The sequence below is a fragment of the Schistocerca serialis genome, chromosome 1 (assembly GCF_023864345.2).
Source record: "Schistocerca serialis cubense isolate TAMUIC-IGC-003099 chromosome 1, iqSchSeri2.2, whole genome shotgun sequence".
NCBI lineage: Eukaryota > Metazoa > Arthropoda > Insecta > Orthoptera > Acrididae > Schistocerca > Schistocerca serialis.
In genome coordinates, this window is record NC_064638.1 from 1,278,236,139 (window position 1) to 1,278,260,775 (window position 24,637).

The window sequence follows — 24,637 nt, forward strand, 5'->3', positions numbered from 1 at the left end:
GCTTCCTTCAGGGCAATGTCATCACTCGAACCCTATCAAACATGCGTGGGATAGATTGATAAGGCCTATTTATGGACAATGTGACCCACCAACCTCTCTGAGGGATCAATGCCGAATCGCCACTGACGAATGGGAGAATCTGGACCAACAGTGCCTTGATGAACTTGTGGATAGTATGCCACGACGAAAACAGACATGCATCAATGCAAGAGGACGTGCTACTAGGTATTAGAGGTACCAGTGTGTACAGCAATATGGACCACCACCTCTGAAGGTCTCGCTGTGTGATGGTACAACACGCCGTGTGTGGTTTTTCATCAGCAGTGAAAAGGGCAGAAATGATGTTGATGTTGCTCTTGCTCTCTATTCCAATTTTCTGTATGGGTTCCAGAACTCGTGGAACCAAGGTGATGTAAAACTGTTTTTGATGTGTGTATATATGATACAGAATAATACATGAAATATATATACAGGGTACATTGTTACAGAAAATCTTAAAGATTATTAGATCAATTTACTTCCACATACACACAGCCCCCCCCCCCCCCCCCCCCCCCCCACACACACACACAATATAACACTGCTTTTACATTCGCAGAATTAATGTTTTCTCGTTATTTACAACATTTTTTATTGTTCCCATCAAATTTCCTACGCTAACAATGTCAGTTCAGCCCAATTTTGCATTAACACATCCATAATTTTCCTATGATTTACACTTTATGATCAATGTTTTTAGTGTGACATAAAATGACGGCATGGCATTGGCCTTCAAGTAGTGTTAACAAATATTACATGGTTAAGTTCTTGACACGAGGATGCTGTACTCAGCAGATCTGAATTGTTAAAAGTCGTAACAATTTGTGCTTTATCTCCTGCCGCTGCCCCTTAGCAGTGTGGCTGATAGGAGGAACTAGGTTTGTTCGAAGAAAGGTATCATGACTGATTAAAACTGTTTTCAAAGTGTCTCTAACTCTCTATTGTGCATTCGTAGCTTTGTGATCATGGCGCCTTTGTGTTACTCAGACCCATATTTTGCGCATTTCGGTGTTTGGCCACTTGTAGCACTACTTGACACCTTTGGTCAGTGATGTTATTCCAACCTCCTTGCCTTTGCTATCACTTTGTGTTTCTCAAATGTTTCTGGTTTAAATAGTAAACTGCTGTGCCAGTTACACATTTTTCATGCTTAGCAGTAAATGTTTTGAGAGTTTGTTGTTGATGTCAGGTGCAAATATTTACGTAAGTATTTCTTGTAATGTTTCACAAACAAAAAATGTAAATGATGGTTTGTGGTTTTTGTGTGTGTGTGTGTGTGTGTGTGTGTGTGTGTTTGTGTGTGTGTGTGTTTTTCTACATAATGGAGGAGGCAGGCTATTGTATAACGTCAAAAAGACAGCTACTCTGCAAGAGGTCAGAACAATGTATATGCAGACATCACACAAAATACTTATGTATTTGCATTTGGCAATGAGAATAAATACTTGAACCGCATTGTGCTAAGCATGAAAAAATTTCGTAAATAGTGCAGTGTTTCATCATTTAAATAATTAATGACAGTTGCAGGCTTCCCAAAAACACTGATTATGATGAATAAAACTTAACTCAAATGTTTCTAATTCTCAAATGCTTACCAGTTCCAGTTATGCCAGCGTCTAAATGTAATACAAACTCAAATAACCTTTATTGGATAATAAACAAATCTCTGACGTGTATTTCGATGACTAATATGTGCATATATTGTACAAAAACTACGAAAATACAGGGGAGGGCGGCAGGGGTAGATCATAAATGTAACTTTTACCACATAAAAACAAAGATGAGGTGACTTACCGAACAAAAGCGCTGGCAGGTCGATAGATACACAAACAAACACAAACACACACACAAAATTCAAGCTTTCGCAACAAACTGTTGCCTCATCAGGAAAGAGGGAAGGAGAGGGGAAGACGAAAGGAAGTGGGTTTTAAGGGAGAGGGTAAGGAGTCATTCCAATCCCGGGAGCGGAAAGACTTACCTTAGGGGGAAAAAAGGACAGGTATACACTAGCACACACGCACATATCAATCCACACATACAGACACAAGCAGACATATGTCTGCTTGTGTCTGTATGTGTGGATTGATATGTGCGTGTGTGCTAGTGTATACCTGTCCTTTTTTCCCCCTAAGGTAAGTCTTTCCGCTCCCGGGATTGGAATGACTCCTTACCCTCTCCCTTAAAACCCACTTCCTTTCGTCTTCCCCTCTCCTTCCCTCTTTCCTGATGAGGCAACAGTTTGTTGCGAAAGCTTGAATTTTGTGTGTGTGTTTGTGTTTGTTTGTGTATCTATCGACCTGCCAGCGCTTTTGTTCGGTAAGTCACCTCATCTTTGTTTTTATATATAATTTTTCCCACGTGGAATGTTTCCTTCCATTATATTGATATTTTTACCACATAAAAAGTTATATCTCACATGTTACATTGGCCTTTTTTTATTTTCATGAAAAATAGTCCCTTGAAGAAGCAGGCTCCTCCTCCCCCCTCTCTCTCTCTCTCTCTCTCTCTCTCTCTTTCTCTCTGTGTGTGTGTGTCTGTCTGTGTGTGTGTGTGTGTGTGTGTGTGTATGTTTGTAAGAAAGATAGTGAAATGTTGATAGCAAACAGCAAACTTGTATTATGGCTTACAGTTACAATACTGCTACAGAATTTGAATTTGCAATAACAATAAACAAGACTCAAGGTCAGAGAGAGAGTGGGGGGAGAAAGATATGGTCAGAGGTGTGGGTGGAAATAGACCTTGAGTGTGAAAAGGTGTAGATGGGGGAGGGGGGATGGACAGAGAAAGGGTGGAGAGGGTGATGGGACATAAAGGGGGGAAGAGGAGGTAGAGGGGGGAGGAAGACAGATAGTGACAGTGGGAAGAAGGAGATAGATGTATGTCCAATTTCCTTATGTGTGTAGCATTTGTCCTTTTGGTCAGACTCAGCCACAGTAATGTGTGGCAGGATACAGTCAGTATATATGGATTTCCATTATTTATATACTATTCAGGAATTTCTAGTACTGTTTCATTTTTGTTAGTCCTCTCTTTGTTACGCATGTTGTTTTCCTGTTTTTGTCCCATGTTGTAGCTATTACAAGCCCATGAGTGGTCAGCGGGACGGAATGTCAATCCTAAGGGCCCGGGTTCGATTCCCGGCTGGGTCGGAGATTTTCTCCGCTCAGGGACTGGGTGTTGTGTTGTCCTAATCATCATCATTTCATCCCCATCGACGCGCAAGTCGCTGAAGTGACGTCAAATCGAAAGACTTGCACCAGGCGAACAGTCTACCTGACGGGTGGCCCTCGTCACACGACATTATTTTGTGGTGTTTGTTTACCATCTATAACTTTACAGCATCATGCTGTTTGGAGGTGGTGCATGTGTGTTCTGTAAGATAGGGAGGGGAAAGTGGGACAGTGGAAGGTGAGAGAATCCATAGTTGATCAAATTTTGGTGAATTGTATTACCTGGGAGATGCCCACCATGCCAAAACCAATACAGGGGGAAAACATAGTGAAATAAATTTTTATTTACATAAGAAATGTTGATACCAGTCAGTGAAAGGTGACATATTTCCCTCAACATTGAGGAAAAAAAAAAAAAAAAAATCAACGGCGTTATTAGTTACTATATTTACTAATTTTTGAAAACTTTTGGGATAAAACAGTGATTTGATTGGATAATTTGGTCAAATAATCATGACTGATTATTATTTTATACTATATTTACAACTTTGGTGACATACATTTATCATTTTCTTATATGAATTGTTTTAATTTTCTGGCATGTTTGAAAATAATATTTCAAAGTTCGAATGCAGTTTTGGAGCCTATCTACAATAATTGAAAAATTCTTTTGGGAAATCTGTAACATGGTATTCTTCTGCATATTTGGTGGAGTTACAGATGAATTAATTGGATATGGCTTTTTTTCTGCAGTCTGTTGATGTAAATTTTTATTTCAACAGGTCCATTTTCAATGTCCGCTAGACAGTCTGCTTTGGTCGGGATGGATCCTCTCGTGCTGATTGATGCCCTTGCAGTAATAATGGGACATGAAGAGAAAGAACTGCTGAAACCTGGCAACCTAGCTTTGATACTTATCCTAGAAACAGCAACCAACATTCTGGGCACAAAACAGCGAGTAAGTCATCTTTTACTCTTATTGGGTGGAACCTGTTTCTAGCCTCAGAATTTTGATTATGAAGGATAGCCAAAGAAATGAAGAAAAAAGGAGAATGATCGTACTATACTAATCATGGCATTCACTACCTATTCCTGATGAAAATGGTGGAGACATTTGTTAGCACCTTGAGCATGCTTATTGGATTGACATAGCTTGGAAACCAAGAAAATGTCTCGCAAGTAAGAAAGAAACGTCCCGACAGTTTAAAATTTTGTACCAGACTGGGACTTCAACTGGGATATATGTCTTTCAAGGGCAGTACTCTTCACGACAGAGGTACCCTAAGCAAATTCTATTATTTTGATTCGTGACACATCTGCCAGTTTTTAAAACCCAATGCAGGTCCTGCCTACTCTGCTGGGCTAGCAGGTAGGGCAATAAGCATGTGATGAAAGGAAGTATACCTCTGTTGCAATAATATTACTATTAAAAAAAAAAAAAAACTAACTAACTCCCTGTTAATGTGAAAAAAACCTTATGTGAATGTCATTAGTGTCTTAAAAACTACTAGAAGTCGGCCTTTATAAAGGATCTGTAGAAATCATTACCCCAAATTTCCTTTCACATTGAATGAAGTTTTAACTCTGCAGCAGAGTGTAAATGGTAATGTGATATCCCAACAATGGAGGGTGAAGCTTTGACAATGCCAGCCACTCGTGCTGGCGAAACGTCAGAAAAATCATTAGATGAACGTCGGCCGAAGAACCCGAGACAGAAGCCAGCAGGCAGTTTGTTCCCACAATGGTTCTTTCACCATGCTAAGTCACTATACTAGTCATGTGAAATGCCCAGAGGCATTTATAAGTTGGGGCAAATGCCCAGAATAAATGCCTGAGCAAATGCCCAAAATTCATAAATGCTAGGGCATTTATGCATTTTAAAGATGAATTGATAAGTGGCACTTATAAAAAAATTTAAACTAATGTATTGTATTGTAAAAAGTGTTTTGCAACACTGCTTCTGTAGTTCTTGGCTAACCAAGTTGAAAAATCTGCTTGAGACTTGGGGAAGAGTTATTAGGGACATAGATTGGCTTGTAAATGCAACTATACATTTTTAATGAAATCAGTTCTTGGGGTAGTAAATAATAATAATAATAATAATAATAATAATAAAAAAATTCAAGATTAAAAGTAATTCTTGAAATAAAGTATAGTTTATATTAAGTAGGTAGCTTGTAGGTAATATTTTCACTTATACTATACTTCTGCAACAATATTAGAGTAAAAAAGGTTTATCCATAATGGTTTTAATTAGACATGAGTCATGTGCTGAATCCACAAGTCCAAGAATCATTGTGCTCTAGGAATTGACTACATCTACATCTACATCCACATCCATACTCCGCAAGCCACCTGACGGTGTGTGGTGGAAGGTACCTTGAGTATCTCTATCAGTTTTCCCTTCTATTCCAGTCTTGTATTGTTCATAGGGAGAAAGATTGTCGGTATGCCTCAGTGTGGGCTTTAATCTCTCTTGATTTTATCCTCATGGTCTCTTCACGAGGTGTATGTAGGGGGGAGCAATATCCTGCTGGACTCCTTGGTGAAGGTATGTTCTCGAAACTTCAACAAAAGCCCGTACCTAGCTACTGAGTGTCTCTCCTGCAGAGTCTTCCACTGGAGTTTATCTATCATCTCCATAACGCTTTTGCGATTACTAAATGATCCTATAACGAAGCACACTGCTCTCTGTTGGATCTTCCCTATCTCTTCTATCAACCCTATCTGGTTCGGATCCCACACCGCTGAGCAGTGTTCAAGCAGTGGGCGAACAAGCGTACTGTAACCTACTTCCTCTGTTTTCGGATTGCATTTCCTTGGGAATCTTCCAATGAATCTCACTCTGGCATCTGCTTTACGGACAATTAATTTTATATGGTCATTCCATTTTAAATCACTCCTAATGCATACTCTCAGATAATTTATGGAATTAACTGCTTCCAGTTGCTGACCTGCTATATTGTAGCTAAATGATAAAGGATCTTTCTTTCTATGTATTCGCAGCACATTACACTTGTCTACATTGAGATTCAATTGCTATTCCCTGCACCATGCGTCAATTCGTTGCAGGTCCTCCTGCATTCCAGTACAGTTTTCCATTGTTACAACCTCTCAATATACTACAGCATCATCTGCAAAAAGCCTCATGAACTTCTGATGTTATCCACAAGGTCATTTATATATATTGTGAATAGCAATGGTCCTACGACACTCCCCTGTGGCACACCTGAAATCACTCTTACTTCGGAAGACTACTCTCCATTGAGAATGACGTGCTGCATTCTGCTGTCTAGGAGCTCTTCAATCCAATCACACAATTGATCTGATAGTCCATATGCTCTCACTTTTTTCATTAAATGACTGTGGGGAACTGTATCAAATGCCTTGCGGAAGTCAAGAAACACACCATCTACCTGGGAACCTGTGCCCATGGCCCTCTGAGCCTCGTGGACAAATAGCGCGATCTGGCTTTCACACGATCATCTTTTTCTAAACCCATGCTGATTCCTATAGAGTAGATTTCTAATCTCCAGAAAAGGCATTATATTCGAACATAATACGTGTTCCAAAATTGTACAACTGATTGACGTTAGAGGTAGACCTGTAGTTCTGCGCATTTGTTCGACGTCCCTTCTTGAAAATGGGGATGATCTGTGCCCTTTTCCAATCTTTTGGAATGTTACTCTCTTCTGGAGACCTACGGTACACCGCTGCAAGAAGGGGGTCAAGTTTCTTCGCGTACTCTGTGTAAAATCGAACTGGTATCTCATCAGGTCCAGCGGCCTTTCCTCTTTTGAGCGATTTTAATTGTTTCTCTATCCCTGTGTCGTCTATTTCGATATCTACTATTTTGTCATCTGTGCGACAATCTAGAGAAGGAACTACTGTGCAGTCTTCCTCTGTGAAACACCTTTGGAAAAAGACATTTAGTATTTCGGCCTTTTGTCTGTCATCCTCTGTTTCAGTACCATTTTGTCACAGAGTGTCTGGACATTTTGTTTTGATCCATCTACCACTTTGACATAAGATCAAAATTGCTTAGGATTTTCTGCCAAGTCAGTACATAGTACTTTACTTCCGAATTCATTGAACGCCTCTTGCATAGCCCTCCTCACTTTACATTTCGCTTCGTGTAATTTTTGTTTGTCTGCAAGGCTTTGGCTACGTTTATGTTTGCTGTGAAGTTCCCTTTACTTCCATAGCAGTTTTCTAACTCGGTTGTTGTACCACAGTGGCTCTTTTCCATCTCTTACGATCTTGCTTGGCACATACTCATCTAATGTATATTGTACGATGGTTTTGAACTTGGTCCACTGATTCTCAACACTATCTGTACTTACGATAAAACTTTTGTGTTGATCCGTCAAGTACTCTGTAATCTGCTTTTTGTCACTTTTGCTGAACAGAATGATCTTCCTACCTTTTTTAATATTTCTATTTACAGCTGAAATCATCGATGCAGTAATCGCTTTATGATCGCTGATTCCCTGTTCTGCATTAACTGTTTCAGATAGTTTGGGTCTGTTAGTCACCAGAAGGTCTAATATGTTATCGCCACGAGTCGGTTCTCTGTTTAACTGCTCAAGATAGTTTTCAGATAATGCACTTAAAAAAAGTTTCACTGGATTCTTTGTCCCTGCCACCTGTTATAAACATTTGAGTCTCCCAGTTTATATCCGGCAAATTAAAATCTCCACCCAGAACTATAATGTGGCCAGGAAATGTACTCGAAATATTTTCCAAATTTTCCTTCAGGTGCTCTGCCACTACAGCTGCTGAGCCAGGGCGCCTATAGAGACATCCAATTACCATGTTAAACCTGCTTTAACTGTGACCTTCACCCAAATTATTTCACATTTCCGATCTCCGTCAATTTTCTTCAATACTATTGCACTTTTTGTCACTGTAAACACGCTTCCCGCTTCACTATCCAGCCTGTCTCTGCGGTATACATTCCATTCTGAGTTTAGAATTTCATTACTGTTTACGTCTGGTTTCAGCCAACTTTCCATCCCTAGTACCATGTGGGCAAAGTGATAGTTTATTAATGAGAGCAGTTCTGGGACCTCTCTATAGACGCTCCTGCAGTTTACTATTACCACATTAATATTGTTATTCCCTGTTGCTAGTATTGGAATCGAATGATTCCAGTGTCTTTGGCATCAGTTCTATTTTATTAAATCTTTTGTATGTTTGTGTTCTCATTTTATCTTCACAGCAGTGCAGTCATATGAAAGTAGATAAAGAAAAGAGCAGAATAGAAATTGTAATCTGTCTGAAATGTTCACTACATCTGATAATACAGCTCCTCCCCAACCCCTCACTGAAAACAGTTTGCCATTTAAGAATACATTTATTATCAAGAAACGCATGCCATCTGTTTAATACACTCAATAATAATTGTGTTATCAATAATCATTCTTCAGTAATATTCAGCGGTTTGACACAGACAAATGTGTTAAGACCTTAAGGAAACAACATTATAGAGTAAATAATATTGACATAAGAATGGAAGTTAGGATTTTACTACAATCATAGAACCGAATGCCTGTTCAAGTGAATGTATATTCCTCTACTGCTATTCGTAAAACGAACCCCTTATAGTGCAATCAATCTGTAGAATTTAAGGCTTATTATTACTTTGTGTTCTACTAGTTTTCTTTGAAGGGCTGCATTGGAACTTAATTCTTGCAACATGAAGAGCGTTTAAAAAGCAACCAGAAATGATATAATTTCGATAATTTTATTAGTCCGATTTGCACTACTTTTTTTGTCACTGTCTTCGTAAACATATCTGAGAAGTACCTGCACAGTTTTTATGCATTTGGGTATTTTCTCTGTTGTCGGCTGTCAGAAAGGTTGCATGTGTTTTGATAGTATCAATGATTATTTGTTTTGTATATAAATAGATTAGAGATACTATATTAAATTTTATTATAAGAATGGAATAAGGTGTATCAAATTTTTAGAAATGTTAAATATTGCTTTTGGTGGGTGTCATGAGTAAAACAAGGCCATATAAGTGGTACAAACATTTCAAAGCAGGCCTTAAATGACAGCTGTTTTACAAGCATGGATGAGATTAAAAATGCACAATTAAGAGACCTAGACCTATCCCAAAGAAACAGTTCCTAAAGTGTTTCGAGAATTGGAAAAAGTGTATAGTATGTAATGGTGAATATTTGGAAGAGGATAACATTGCTGCAGATTAACAAACAAATTTTGTACAAAAAAATAAAAATTTATGTGTGAATGCGCCTTGTATGTGAAGCTTTTTACATAGAAGTCCAGAATGGGAGTACATGTTTTGAAGGAAATTTCAGCAGTCTTTGGAATAGGTATTGCACACATGATATGAGCAATAGGTCTGAGACTCAGGTGAATAGTAACTGAGATAGAGATTTAGTGACAGAATACATTTAAATGCTGCTGTTCCATAAGTATCAAAGGTTTTACATGATTGAATCACATTCTATTATTAGGGAAACATTAATTAATTTTACCATGAAATTCTTAAATTATTACTGATTTTGTACAACTAGTGGAAAGGTAGGTGTTGCTTTGGACTACTTTTGACTGTATTTATCTTGGAAAACTGTTAACACTTTTACTATCATATAGTACATTTCCACCAAAAGAAACATTATCCTGTATGAGCATAGTCAAGCTTGAAAGCATACACAGCATATTTTTTAAGAAATTTTCATTGCCTAAATTAATGACTATGGAGTCTAGTATGTTTTCAATAATCTCATTCTTAAGCTGGTACTCTCTTTACAGTTTCTCCACTTGGAGGCAGTATGCACTCCAGTCATCTTGAGTTATCATTTCAAAAGTTCTAACAATTGGAACAAGTGTTTGTATAAGTTGTTTTTCGGTTGCTGCAAAATTTAGTTCTGAACAAAAAAACGGAATCATAAACATTGCTACATGCCTTCTTTCACCAACTGCAGCAGTTTCGTTATGCAAATATCTCCAAGAGTATTTTCTCCTCTGACGAAATTTTTGAGTTTTGCTCATGCTATTTCAGTTGGATTTAACGCATAGTAGTGTGGTGGAAGCCACAGCACAGTGTGTCCATGAGCTTCAAGTATTTTATTAATTTCACTTTCTGGCTTATGTTGTTTAATTAAATTAAATATTTTGTTTCTCTCGTTGACAAATCAGCTTCCACCTTATTTTTTAATAACCATTTAATCACTTACATTTTATTTGAGGCCCTAGTTGGAGTTTTGTTGTGCTCCTTATTGTAATATGAAGCGTTGTCCGTGTTCGGTGGCATATTCGGAATTATTTTAGTTGATATCTAACTCGAAAAATTTTCATTGTTCATTTGCCCCAGATAGTCTCCTATTGCACATCTCGCTTTATAAATCAACTGTGCGTTGGGTAAAAGCCCATCTTTTGATCTAATATTGACCACTATAATACTATCGCTTCTGCTAACATAGTCCATAATGCGATCAACGCCAGGTTCGTGCCAACAATTTCTATAAGCAATGTTACTGTCCAGCCAAGTTTCAAAGAATTATCTGCGTAGCTCCCTTAATTTCCTCCTTTGGATCAGGTACTTACATTGCCAGTCAAGCATATCCGTTATCTCTACCAGAATCTTCTTTTACTTAAAGATCCTTTCTAGGTAAATTCCATTTCACACAGTGTCTTGCGTAAATCACCTTCCCGCCAAGGAAAATGGATTTTTTTGTTTCACGGCAGTAAGTAATTTCTAAAATGTCAGCACTACTTTTTGGTTTATGTAAAAGCCCTCCATTGATTGTCGAATGATTGACTTTGTGAAGTGAAACTGCAGCCAAATGACTAGCGCGAGGTTTGGTGTTCTCGTAAAGATAAGTTATTTTAGATTATAAAACACATAGATTAGTACTGATTACGTGGTAAATAAGTGTATTAGTGTGCCGTTTAAGTGTACCATTAAAGGTTTCATTTCTCATTACGGAATATAGCAGAAAACGCGAAAAGACCGTACAGTCGTATTTTCTGTTTACGTTCTGCTGCAGCAAATCTATAGAATTTCGTTTAGTTGTTCCTTGCTCTCTCCAGCAATTTAACTTAGCGTACCTCTTCATTATTTAACTAGCATTTCCGGAAAGTAGCGTAAAGTTTAACTTGTTGTTTCAGAAACTTTGCACTTTTGTTTTTGTTTACACACAGTTGCGTATAGGCCAAATTTGTGTAACCATATTTTCGTGTTTATCTGTAATTTAACTGACTTATTCTTAATAAATTATTACGTTTATCATGAGTGAAAAGTGCTTGACTTGCCGTAGAATTGTTAGGTCGGGGCTTTGGTGTGATGGGTGCTGTAGTTTTTTCCATGTGGGTGACTGTAGTGGCGTGGGAATAGGGGAAGTAAATGAGACTCATCAGTGGTTTTGTAGGATTTGTAGTAGAGATAGGAAGATACTGGAACAGGAGGGGAAAATTGCTGCCCTTCAGGCTGAGTTAGACAAGGCCAGGGGAGATCTTGACAGGTTAAGGAGGGAGAAGGGTAAAGAGAGGTGGGAAGTGGCAACAGGCAACAGGAGGAACAGGCCTAGAACTTTGTCTGACAGCTTTATGGTGAATGTGGAAAATAGATTTGACCTGTTGCTTCAGTTAGAAGCTGGTGAGCCTCAAGCAGTTACAGGTGTAGACAGGGCACAACAAACTTTCAGCAGCAAATTGAAAAGTAAGAATGTAGGGAAATCAGTAAAGAGAAAGAAAGTGTTGTTGTTAGGTAGTTCCCATGGAAGAGGTGTTGGCCAACTCTTGCAGGATGAACTAGGATCAGAATACCAGGTCACCAATTTTTTTAAACCTAGTGCTGGTCTGGAGCAGGTGACAGAGGATTTAGGATCACTTTGCAAAGATTTCACTAAGGAAGACACCGTGGTTATAGTGGGTGGGGCAGGTAACAGTATTGACAGAGATCCTGGGTACAGCATAGAGTGTGACCTGGCGAAGATTGCATCAGCATCGAGGCATACCAGTGTTGAGTTTGTATCTGTTCTTGGGCGCCATGACCGACCTCATTTGAACTCTTCTGTCAAGAGAGTTAATTTGGAGCTGGAACGGCTGCTCATGTCGGGTGCGGGGTCACACATTGGTGTGGTTCATGTTGATTCTGTCAGTAGGTGGGATTATACTAGGCATGGCCTTCACCTCAACAGGAAGGGGAAGGGTAAATTGGCTGGGGAAATAGCAGGAAAGTTAAAGGGGGGAGGCACTGTCATGAGTGGTAAAATACCAGTGGTTATAGGATTCAGAAAAGACCCTTTTTTAGGGTAGGGAGGACAGAAAGAAAACAAATCTTAAGAGAGGTTAGAACTGAGACAAACCTTCAGTTTGAGAAAGAAATCAAAAAACATAATTCCAGCTTATTACATCAACATAAACAGCCATTGGTTAAGAATTTTCAACTGTCAGCAGATATTTTAACTCCATCCAATTTTAAGTCAGTCAATGTGAAATGTCAGCTATCTTTATTGCATCAAAATATTCGAGGACTGAGAAATAAAATTAATGAATTAACTATCTGCATAGATGAATTAGAGTCTTCAAACCCAGCTGACATAATCTGCCTCTCTGAACATCATGTGACCACTGGTATAGAACTTTTAAGTGTTACAGGGTTTAGGTTAGCATCTCACTATTGTAGATCAGAAATGGAGAAAGGAGGAGTTGCCACATTCATCAGGAACTGTCATAAATTTAAGAACATAGACATTCATAAATTTTGCCTAGAACAGCATATGGAAGCATGTGCAACAGAATTAGATTTTCACAAAAAATCTTTCATAATATTAAGTGTATATCGAGCACCTGCAGGTAACTTTAATCTGTTTGTAAACCACCTTGAAGCTGTACTGGCCCATTTAACAACCAAAAACAAAGAAATAGTGGTTGCTGGTGATTTCAATGTAGATTTCCTTAAAGACTCTCCCAATAAGAACCTATTTGAGTTAGTAACACTATCATTCAACTTAATTCCCACAGTAAAGTTCCCCACTAGGATAACCACTTGCTCACAAACAGCCATTGATAATATCTTTATAGAAAAGTCAAATGAACAAAATTATATTACAAAACCAATAGTCAATGGCCTCTCAGACCATGACATGCAGTTCCTTCTGTTAAATGTTAATACTGAACAGGATATAAAATCTGTTAAATCTGAGCTCAAGAGGGTAATCAGTAAGCCAAAAATTGATTATTTTAGGACACTCCTCAGAGACATTCACTGGACTGATGTTTACAGTGCTCATGGCATGAATGAAAAATATAACATTTTTGCTAATAAAGTGCTTACCTTATTTGAACACTGCTTTCCCCCAAAACTTACCAAGGTTAGAGCAAAGTCTACAAAGAAGCCATGGATTACTCGAGGAATAGGGGTATCTTGTAAAACAAAAAGAAAACTGTATCTGTCAATCCGAAACATTTCCAATGTTGATGCTATAGCACATTATAAGAAATACTGCAAAATATTAAAGACTGTAATACGGATGTCAAAGCAAATATATTACAAGGAAAAGATAGTCATATCAGATAACAAAATAAAGACAATATGGGATATAGTGAAGGAGGAGACCGGTAGAACCAGACATGAAGAGGAACAAATAGCATTAAGAGTAAATGATGCATTGGTGACAGATGTGTATAGTGTTGCAGAACTTTTTAACAAACATTTTATAACTGTTACTGAAAAGATGGGGTTGTCAGGTTCGGTAGATGCTGCTATGGATTACCTTAGACCAGACATTTCAAGTAACTTCCATAATATGAATTTGACCCTCACTACCCCAACAGAAATAATGTCCATCATAAAATCTTTAAAATCAAAAACATCTAGTGGGTATGATGAAATATCAACAAAGTTAATTAAAGAATGTGATTCTGAGCTAAGTAACATATTAAGCTATCTGTGTAACCAGTCGTTTATCAGTGGAATATTTCCCGAATGGCTGAAATATGCTGAAGTTAAGCCACTGTTTAAGAAGGGAGATAAAGAAATAGCATCAAATTTCCGTCCAATTTCACTGTTGCCAGCATTCTCAAAAATTTTCGAAAAAGTAATGTACAGTCGTCTTTATAACCATCTTATCTCAAATAACATACTGTCAAAGTCACAGTTTGGATTTCTAAAAGGTTCTGATATTGAGAAGGCTATCTACACTTACAGTGAAAATGTACTTAATTCATTAGACAAAAAATTGCAGGCAACTGGTATATTTTGTGATCTGTCAAAGGCATTTGACTGTGTAAATCACAATATCCTTTTAAGTAAACTAGAATATTATAGTGTAACAGGAAATGCTGCAAAATGGTTCAAATCTTATATCTCTGGCAGGAAACAAAGGGTGTTATTAGGAAAGAGACATGTATCAAGCTATCAGGCATCATCCAACTGGGAACTAATTACATGTGGGGTCCCACAAGGTTCCATTTTGGGGCCCTTACTTTTTCTTGTGTATATCAATGACCTTTCATCAGTAACATTACCAGATGCCAAGTTTGTTTTGTTTGCTGATGATACAAACATTGCAATAAATAGCAAATCAAGTGTAGTCTTAGAAAGATCAGCCAATAAAATATTTGTAGACATTAATCACTGGTTCCTAGCCAATTCTTTGTCACTAAACTTTGAAAAAACACACTACATGCAGTTCAGAACTTGTAAGGGGTGTCCCAAGAGTATATGTCTAACATATGATGACAAGAAGATAGAAGAAGTGGACGGTGTTAAATTCTTGGGATTACAGCTTGATAATAAATTCAACTGGGAGGAGCACACCACAGAACTGCTGAAGCGTCTTAACAAATCTCTGTTTGCAATGCGAATTTTGTCAGACATAGGGGATATAAAAATGAAAAAGCTGGCATACTATGCTTACTTTCATTCCATAATGTCATATGGGATTATTTTCTGGGGTAATTCATCAAGCCAAGCTAAAGTTTTCCGGGCACAAAAACGTGCAGTAAGAATTATATGTGGTGTGAACTCAAGAACATCCTGCAGAAGCCTGTTTAGGGAACTAGGGATACTAACTACAGCTTCCCAATATATTTATTCCTTAATGAAATTTGTCATTAAAAATATATCACTTTTTCAAACCAACAGCTCAATTCATGGAATCAATACTAGAAATAAGAATAATCTTCACAAGGATTTAAAGTCACTTAGTCTTGTACAAAAAGGTGTGCATTATTCAGGAACACACATTTTCAATAACTTGCCAGCAGCCATAAAAAGCTTAACAACCAATGAAATTCAGTTTAAGAGAAGCCTAAAGGATTTATTGGTGGCCAACTCCTTCTACTCCATTGATGAATTTCTGAGGAAAACCAACTGATTTGTATATAAGTACAACATAACTTCTGCACAATTTCAATGCAGTAATGTGTTCACTGAAAATTTGTGTGTGTGTGTGTGTGTGTGTGTGTGTGTGTAAGTATAATCTAACTTCTGCACCATTTCAGTGCAGTAATGTGTTCATTGTAAATAAGTATTACAGTAGTTGTATTACATGTTTCTTACCTTATAAATAAATATAAAACTTTTTTATTTTAAATTCAGTGCAATAGTATTTGTAAAATGACTCTTAGTGTTCATTAAAAAATGACGATCATTCCACTTGGGACCTGTGGAATGGTACATTAGCTTATTTGTTTTAGTTTAAATATTTGTCATGTATTGTTGTTTTTCTGACATGTTCCACATCCTGGAGGACCTCCTCACTACGGATCAATTGGAATGAAAGTAAATCTAATCTAATCTAATCTAATACAATGATGGGTTTCATCCAAAAATTATTAGTTTTCCTTCGTGATGATTCCAGTAAACCATGCAGTTTATTTTTGCATTCCCTCCTTACGAGTCCTATTGTGGCGAGGATGACGTTGGCATAAATTACAGCCCTTTGATTGAGACTGGTAATATTAGTCAACAATTCTTTCTTTTATTGCCTCTTTAACACATGCTGAAGTAACGTTAGAGACGATCGAACAGTCGCTACTCCACAAATACCTCCTCTTCTTTGTGTTCTGCACATTTTCTTGCAATGTAGGGAAATTGTCCATCACTTATGGCTACTGAAGCATATCAGTAAGTATACAAAATTAACTGTCATATTTGGCAACTAAGATCACATGAACAGAAATGATGTATATCACTGTATGTTGATTGATGTATATCATTGTACGTCCATCTACACCGCTAGACATGTAATGGGCAACTGATTTTGGGTACCCCTGTAGGACAGTGGCAGGGTTCTTCTGGGAAAGGCCACTTCGCCCACCAAAAGCACTGCTCATTCTTGAGTTTACAGACTATAAAAAAAGGTAAAAGAACAGTGTAAACGACAAACAGCTGTCAGTAGCAGAAAAACATGCTTCTCTCTTCTTTCCTTTTGTTCGTAGTAATAAAGTAATAAAGTCCTTATTTCAATTGGTAAATTATACATTCTATCAGTGAAAACTTTAAAAAGTACTTTTTTTGTAAATGCCTAGATTTTGGGCATTTAAAACTTTTTTGGGCAAATTCCTGGGCAAATGTGTGTTTATAAATGTCCTTCTCACTGGGCATTTGCCCAGCCCACACAACTACTCTACCAATTCTTCCTACCAGGAGTGCATATCCTGCAAGATATATGTGAGGGCTCCTGATGAGTTTGGAAAGTAGGCAAGCAACTCCTGGCAGATTGAATCGGTATAGACAGGTATTGAGCTGTATCCAATAAATGTCAACGGGAACATTGTCCATGGAAGGAAGCTTTCAGGTTCAAGTCCTGGTCCGGCACACAGCTTTTATCCGACAAGATGTTTCAAAACGATACACACATTGCTGTAGAGAAGAGATGATCTATGTCTGCCTGGCACAGGAACTGAAATGTGTCATGTGTTGCATGTTGAGGATGTGACCACAATCGAATGTGGCAAAATATTGTGAGTTTCCCCCATTGTTTTTCACTGTTACACTGACCAGTATAGGGTCCAATGACTAGCCAATCGTGGGACACCACGGACAGTTCTATTTGCCATGGCAGTAGAAGTGCTTCCTCATGAGTACAGCTGCTGTCTCATATTCATTTGCTCATGAGTGTTATTTCATTTGTGACACCAACATTCAGAATTACTTTGGTTGTTTTGCGTGGCATTACAATGATGAAAATTGCAGGATGGAAGGTACATAACATGTAGTTGTAGTTCCACCGTTGGCACCCACGTCTGACACAAATGCAACACAGTCCATGCGAGTATAGGGTGTGCAGGAAGTTTCTGCCCCCCCTTGCCTTAGTGCAACTGCGGAAATAAATAGTTGTTTTATCACCTCCAATCCTTTGAAGCTAACAAGGGAACCTCCCCATCGCACCCCCCTCAGATTTAGTTATAAGTTGGCACAGTGGATAGGCCTTGATAAACTGAACACAGATCAATTGAGAAAACAGGAAGAAGTTGTGTGGAACTGTGAAAAAATAAGCAAAATATACAAACTGAGTAGTCCATGGGCCACATAGGCAACATCATGGACGATGTGAGCTCAGGCGCACCGTGGTCCCGTGGTAGCGTGAGCAGCTGCAGGTCCTTGGTTCAAGTATTCTCTCGAGTGAAAATTTTACTTTCTTTATTTTTGCATAGTTATTATCTGTCCATTCGTTCATTGACGTCTCTGTTCACTGTAATAAGTTTAGTGTCTCTGTTTTGCGACCGCATCGCAAAACCGTGCGATTAGAAGACAAAAGGACGTGCCTCTCCAATGGGAACCGAAAACATTTGATCGCAAGGTCATAGGTCAACCGATTCCTCCACAGGAAAACACATCTGATATATTCTATATGACACTGGTGACGGCATATGCGTCACATGACATGAATATGTTGTCGACCCACCTAACTTGTACACTTGGCGAATGGGTAAAAAGATTCTTCTACCTTGCCCGATTTAGGTTTTCTTGTGGATGTGATAATCACTCCCAAAAAAGTGATGAAAACATAAGAGTTTGTCACATAAACTGAAAATAAAAAATTAAACTTTTCACACTATGGAAGATTTGAACCCAGGACCTTTCGTTCTGCAGCTGCTCATGTTACCGCGAGACCACGGCGCTCCTGCGTTCCCATTATCCTTAATGTTGCCTATCTTCCCATGAACTACTCAGTTTGTATATTTTGCTTATTTTTTCATAGTCCCACACAACTTCTTCCCGTTTTCTCAATTGATCTGTGTTCAGTTTTTCAAGGCCTATCCACTGTGCCAACTTATAACTAAATCTGAGGGGGGTGCGATGGGGAGGTTCCCTTGTAAGAAAAAGCATTGTTGTCAGTATTCTATTGTTTTGTTTCAGTGATGCATTATTTAAGTTGTGAAGCGATGACTGATGTGATCGGACACAGGTACACTGTTCAGGACTGATTACAATGATGAGATATGAGTGCATTTAGATACCACATTGACAAGACCCCATCTCACAAAGCAACTCTGTTTGATTGGGTTGATTGGGGAAAACATGCTTTTGTTTGAAGCAGTATCAAAGACAGGCTGCATAGTGGATGAAATAAAATGTGGGGGGAAGAGTGTTGTGTGACCTCATTAAACAAAAGATTTAAAAATGAAAGGATTTAGACCAACAACAATGTGAAAAGGACTGATTGCTACTCACCACATAGAGGAAGCGTTGAGAGGCAGACAGGCGCATTTAAAAAAAGACTGCTAGATATTGCAAGCTATCAGACAAAGTCTTTCATGAGATCTAGACAAAACAAAACATGCTTCTCCCTTCCCAGTTTGTTGCCACTCAGTGCCTCCTCTATGAGTAGCAGTCTATTGTTTTCACATTGTTTTTATTCCATCCTGAATTTTCCAAAGGATTTAGACCTATATCTGTAGCTGAATTATCTGGGAGCAACAAATAGTAACGTGCCCTGCTTTGTTGGCAGAATTTCCAAATACCGTTTTTGGTCGGGTGTGACTTTCTGATGTGCTGTAATCACATTTCACACAGTAAGAAAATGGTTTTATGTTTTAAGGAAAATCCCAGTTGTATGCAGGATCTAGAAAAGAATTCACCTGATATTATTATATGGGCTGGATTTCATCGCAGTACTAGTAGTCTATTTTTATTTTTTTAAGGATAGTGATGGTCAGTTTTATTTGCACTTGATGCAAATGTGGTTAATATGTAACTTGAAGACAGGGCATCGTGGATTATGTGTGGTTACAGCATACAAGCAGCTTAGCTGTGACACACATTGCTATTCCAATGCTTCAGTGACATAATGAACAGTTTCAAGGCCGCTGGATGGGCCTTCTTTCAATAACATCTCCAGCTCCCACTAAAATGAGCACTACAAGGGCTGGACTTACCACACTATACAACTCATTATGGAGAATAATGTACTAGTTAAAAATTGTGCCAAAGTGTTAAGGTAGTCTTTCAAATTATAGTTCCTGATATGCTCTGCAAGATGTCAAGGATGGCGTGGAGACAAACAAATCTCTGTGTAAAGGATGATAGTGCTCATACAGATTTGATGTATACATATATTTTATATATAGGTACTCAGATGTTCGATATACTGTTTGACCTTTCGGACACATTATATAAAACACATTTTAACAGTATACCTAGTAGCTCAGTCAGTAGTATGAAATGTAGGAATAAGCTAGCAGTATGATGTGATTTACAGTTTATTGTAATTTGATAACACTTGCACTGAGCAACTGTGATAGAAATAATTAATGTGCAAATATTTCTTAAAAATACAATTACAATTTACTTCCAGCCATGATGATAGCTAAACAGTTCATTTCATCCATCTGCAAAGGACTAGAATACAGTCATGCTCGGTGCCTTGGATGGAGCATTGGGATCTGAGAGTTTGCTGGACAATACCCTTGCCCATACAGCAACTCATTAGAAGCCAGCACTTGTATGTGCCAATGACACGGGACATTTACCAGGCTCCAGGAAGTATCTGCAGTTTGTCTCACTGCTGTGTGACAATAGACAGGTCATGGTCACCGACCCTTTTCAGACATTTCTGCATTGACACAGAAATGCGGCCCTTTCTGCAAAGTCAGCACCAAGCAGCTGCATTTAAACCTCGGCACGGCTACGTATGTTATATTCGGCACAGCATGGCCTCACACATCAGCTGTCATGTGTCAGTCATTGTGACGAGTTGTACTGAAGTAGCTTTGGAGTTCACGCCTACCCGTGAGGGAGATGCAGGAATTGGCAGTCATATGTGCATGAGGTGTGCTTACTTGTGTGTATGAATGGTGTGTGTCTTACTTCTGCTGATGGAGAGTGTGACCGAAAGCCTGACGTAAGTGTCATTTAATTCACTTGTGCCTGTGTGCAAATTAATGTGTCTTCTTTACGGTAAGTAGCAGTCTGTTTTTTCCTACATTGTTTATTTATGAGAGTGGTTTGATAAGTCTGGTGAAAACGCAAGATAAAATGTTTTATAAACAACTCACCATACTTCTCGACAAAGTTTTCTTTAGGGATACACATTTGGCCCGGCAATCCTCCAGCTTTCTTATCCCATCAGAAAAATAGGCTCTGTCAAACTGAAAAATATTTGTAGCCTGCAACTATCAATTCCACATTTGATGAAAATGTCTTCCTACCTAGCAAAAGTTTCAAGTTAGGAAACAGGATGAAGTCACTTGGGCCTAAACCTGGCAAATAGGGTACATGAGGAAACAATTCAAAGCCCAATTCCTGCAATTTTTCCATTGTTATCACTTATATGTTGAATGTTACATTATTGTGATGAAAGAGCACCTTTTTTGTGTTCCAACCATGCTCAAGTTTCAAACGATCCAGTAGTGAACTATAATATGTTCCATTTATGGTCCTGCCTTTTTACAAATAATCTACGAGGATTACCTTGGGGTGGGGTGAGGGCAAACAAAAAAAGTCAACTCACCAGCTGACAAAATGGCCTTTGCCTTCTCCAGTGTACTTTGGCCAGCTTTTGTCCATTGTTTTTACTGCCCTTTTGTATGTGGTTTGCAATCATGGATCCAAGTTTTATCAACAGGGACAAATCGACACACAACGTCTTGCGGGCTGTGGTTAAACATTGCCAGACATTGCCTTGCAGTTTTTGCGAGATGCACTTTTGGTTGCCGGTGAACAGTCTTGGCACCCACGTCACACACAGCTTCTTCGTAGCCGATTCTCCGTGCAGGAAATTATGCACTGACTCAGCGAACTCATGAATTTTTTTATCGAAGGTCTTGCATTACCACCGTTAATTTTGTCAGTGGTTTCCTGTATGGTTACCCTGTTTGATGGTTGGAGTGTGTTTGTTTTCAGTAGTTGTCCAACCACATTTAAAGTCATTAATCCAAAAGTAAATGGTCTTCACTGATAGTGCAGAGTCTGCGTGAACTTCGTCCAGTTCTGTTTGGATTTGTGCGGCAGTCCATTCCTTCAGATGAAAATATTTAATAACTGCAAGAAACTCTGTTTTCTCCATTTTCATTCTCAGTCAACACTGACCAACTCAGGCGGCTGCCGACAGGGAAATGTATGCTTTTCGTTGTTGAAATTCTTTGTACATTCCTTGGAAAATACAGCTTACCAACCATGAACGTCCAACAAAAGTCTTCCGTCCTTTCATGGAAATGTACTGGGCTTTTCAAACCACCCCTGTATGTCGCTGCCCGGAATGAAAATTTTATTCTGCTAAGAACTGTGTGCAGATATGAACCTTCCTGGCAGAATAATACTGTGGGCTGGCAGAGACCCAAACTTGGAACATTTGCCTTTCGCTGGAAAATGTTCTGCTGACTGAGCTACTCAAGCTTGCCTAATGACCCATCCTCACAACTTTAAGCTTTACTTCCACCAGTACTTAGTCTCCTGCCTTCCAAACTTCACAGAACTTCTCCTGTGAAACTTGAATGACTAGCACTCCTGGAAGAAAGAATATTGTGAAGACGTAGCTTACCCACAGCCTGGAAGATGTTTCCAGAATGAAATTTTCATTTTGCAGCAGAGAGAGTGCTGATGTGGAACTGCTGGCAGGTTAAAACTGTGTGGCTGATCAAGGCTCAAACTCGGAACATTTGCCTTTTGTGGACAAGTGCTGTACTGAGTGAGCTACCTGAGAGCGACTCATGACCTGTCCTCTAAGCTTTACTTCTGCCCGTGAAAGGCAAAGATTCGGAGCTCAAATATTGGTGTGGCATGTGGTTTTAATCTGCCAGGAAGTTTTCATATTGCCGCACACTCCAATGCAGAGTGAAAATTTCACTGGAAGAAAAACTGTGAGAACAGGACGTGAGTCGTGTTTGGGTACGTCAGTTGGTAGAGACCACTTGCCGTGAAAGGCAGAGGTCCACACAGTTTTAATCTACCAGAAGTTTTATGTCAGTGCTGTCACCAAACCATGATCCTAGGACCATCACATGACTACACAGGACGGCAGACACCTCTCTGCAGTGACCATGGTCTGTTTGTTGTCATGTGACAATGGGATAAATTGTAGAAACTTCTCAGAGACTGGTTAACATCACAGGTCATTGCCACGTGGAACTGATGATACGAAGGTAGTGGCTTCTGCTGAGTTGCTGTACCAGCAAGGGTATCGACTCACAGTGGTCAAACGTCAGGACCCAATGCTCCATCCAGGTCACTGACTGAGGCTGTGTTGTATTCTGTTACACATCATTGTAGGAGGACATTCAGAAATGTGAGTAATTTAGGAGTCAGTATTGAAAACCAGTGACTGGGAAAGCAGTGTGGAAAATTGTTTTCTGTTTTGCTATGAAAACTGGTCCTGTAAGCTATCGTAATATTACATACTTCTGTTATTCATGCCATTCTAATTTAACAATTATGTCCATGATATTTATTGGTAATTTTGAGTATTTTGGTGACTGACCAAATCATGTTGTAATGTAGCTTTGTTAAATGCAAAAATTTCTTTTTTTCTACTCTTTAATTTCATTAAATACATTGCTGTCTCATGTCCACATCAGCTTATCATCTGCTGTATAATTTGTTTTACTTTTCTTCTGATTCAAAGGCATGCCGTTTGCCACTCATGGAGTACCTGTCTGAGCGCATGTGTGCACTCTGCTACGATCGAGCATGGTACGCAAAAGTGGGAGGCTGCGTCGCAATAAAGTTCTTCTATGAACGTATGGATATGCGCTGGATATTCGAACATCTCTTTGTTTTCTTAAAAGCACTTCTGTTTGTTATGATGGACCTCACAGGGGAGGTAAGTAACTTCCTTCATTTCATCTGTAAGTGATTGAAATAGCATAATTAGTTTTTCACCATATAACGGAGATGCTGAGTCGCAGATAGGCACAACAAAAAGATTTTTACAATTATAGCTTTTGGCCATTAAGGCCTTTGTCAACACCACACACACACACACACACACACACACACACACACACACACACACACAGACTGCAGGCTCAGGCAACTGAAACCATCCATCCTGGATTTTCCATTGTTTAGTAATTAGTTTTTCAATAAAGTTTGTAGGATACAAAGTTATATTCATTAAAACAACAATGGAAATTCTTGGGTGAAACATTACATATGACATATTGTTACCTTGGTTTAGGGTAGCCAGAGGTTTTCAGCAGTTGTGCTGCTGGCTTAGTAGTAGATGATCTGGACATTTAACAGAGATATTCATAGAATGTAGTGTAATATATGGAATTTTAGTTATTATCCTTGTTTGTTATACTAATGTTGAAGTATTAAATTCTAGGTGTCCAATGGTGCTGTCGATTTGGCAAAGAACAACTTGGAGAAAATGCTGACTTTGGCTGCAGCACCGATTGAAAGAGATGGAAATAATGAAGACCTGCTAAATGCACAGAGTAAGAGTCTGTTTGACGTGACACATGAACTGGTGCGACAGGTCACAAGGCCAAACACGCTTATAAGGGAGCAGGTGAGTTAGGAAAGAATGTCCATTCTTTGATAGGCATTGTTGAATATCGGGTCTGATATTCAGCAACCTCATATTTTGTTCACTTAGCAACAGTGAAAAACTGTATACAGTGCCTACCAAAGGTCAAGGAACAAGATAAATTGCATGCTATAACTACTTCTGTACAGATCTTAATGGACAAAATGTTTCAAAAGATTTTTGTTTGTAGATAGAGGAGATTTTCGTTACCCATAAGGTTAAGACATTTGTTACATTACTTTCATAATTTAAATTTTGGTGTTAAGTAACTTGAGTTTCTTGCTAATAATGATTATGCTAATGACTTCTCACTCCATACAGCAAGAACTGAGAAAATATGACACTGAACGCATATTCAGGAGAGGCAGGATTCAGATCCCCATCCAGATAACCTGTTCTAGGCTTTCCACAATTTTTGTAAATAACCTCATGTCATTCCTGGAGCATTCCTTCAGAAAAGTGATGTTGCCC

The 24,637-nt window shown here is 38.7% G+C and overlaps 1 protein-coding gene across 1 annotated transcript in view; it reads left to right on the top strand.

Annotated features, from left to right (window-relative positions):
- Positions 1-24,637, top strand: part of LOC126419578 (transformation/transcription domain-associated protein) — a 435,226-nt gene that overhangs the window by 134,992 nt on the left and 275,597 nt on the right. Inside the window, exons 22-24 of the mRNA XM_050086768.1 lie at positions 3,992-4,167; positions 23,258-23,455; positions 23,963-24,148. Of these exons, the coding sequence (XP_049942725.1) occupies positions 3,992-4,167; positions 23,258-23,455; positions 23,963-24,148 (560 nt within the window). The remainder of the gene's footprint in view (positions 1-3,991; positions 4,168-23,257; positions 23,456-23,962; positions 24,149-24,637) is intronic.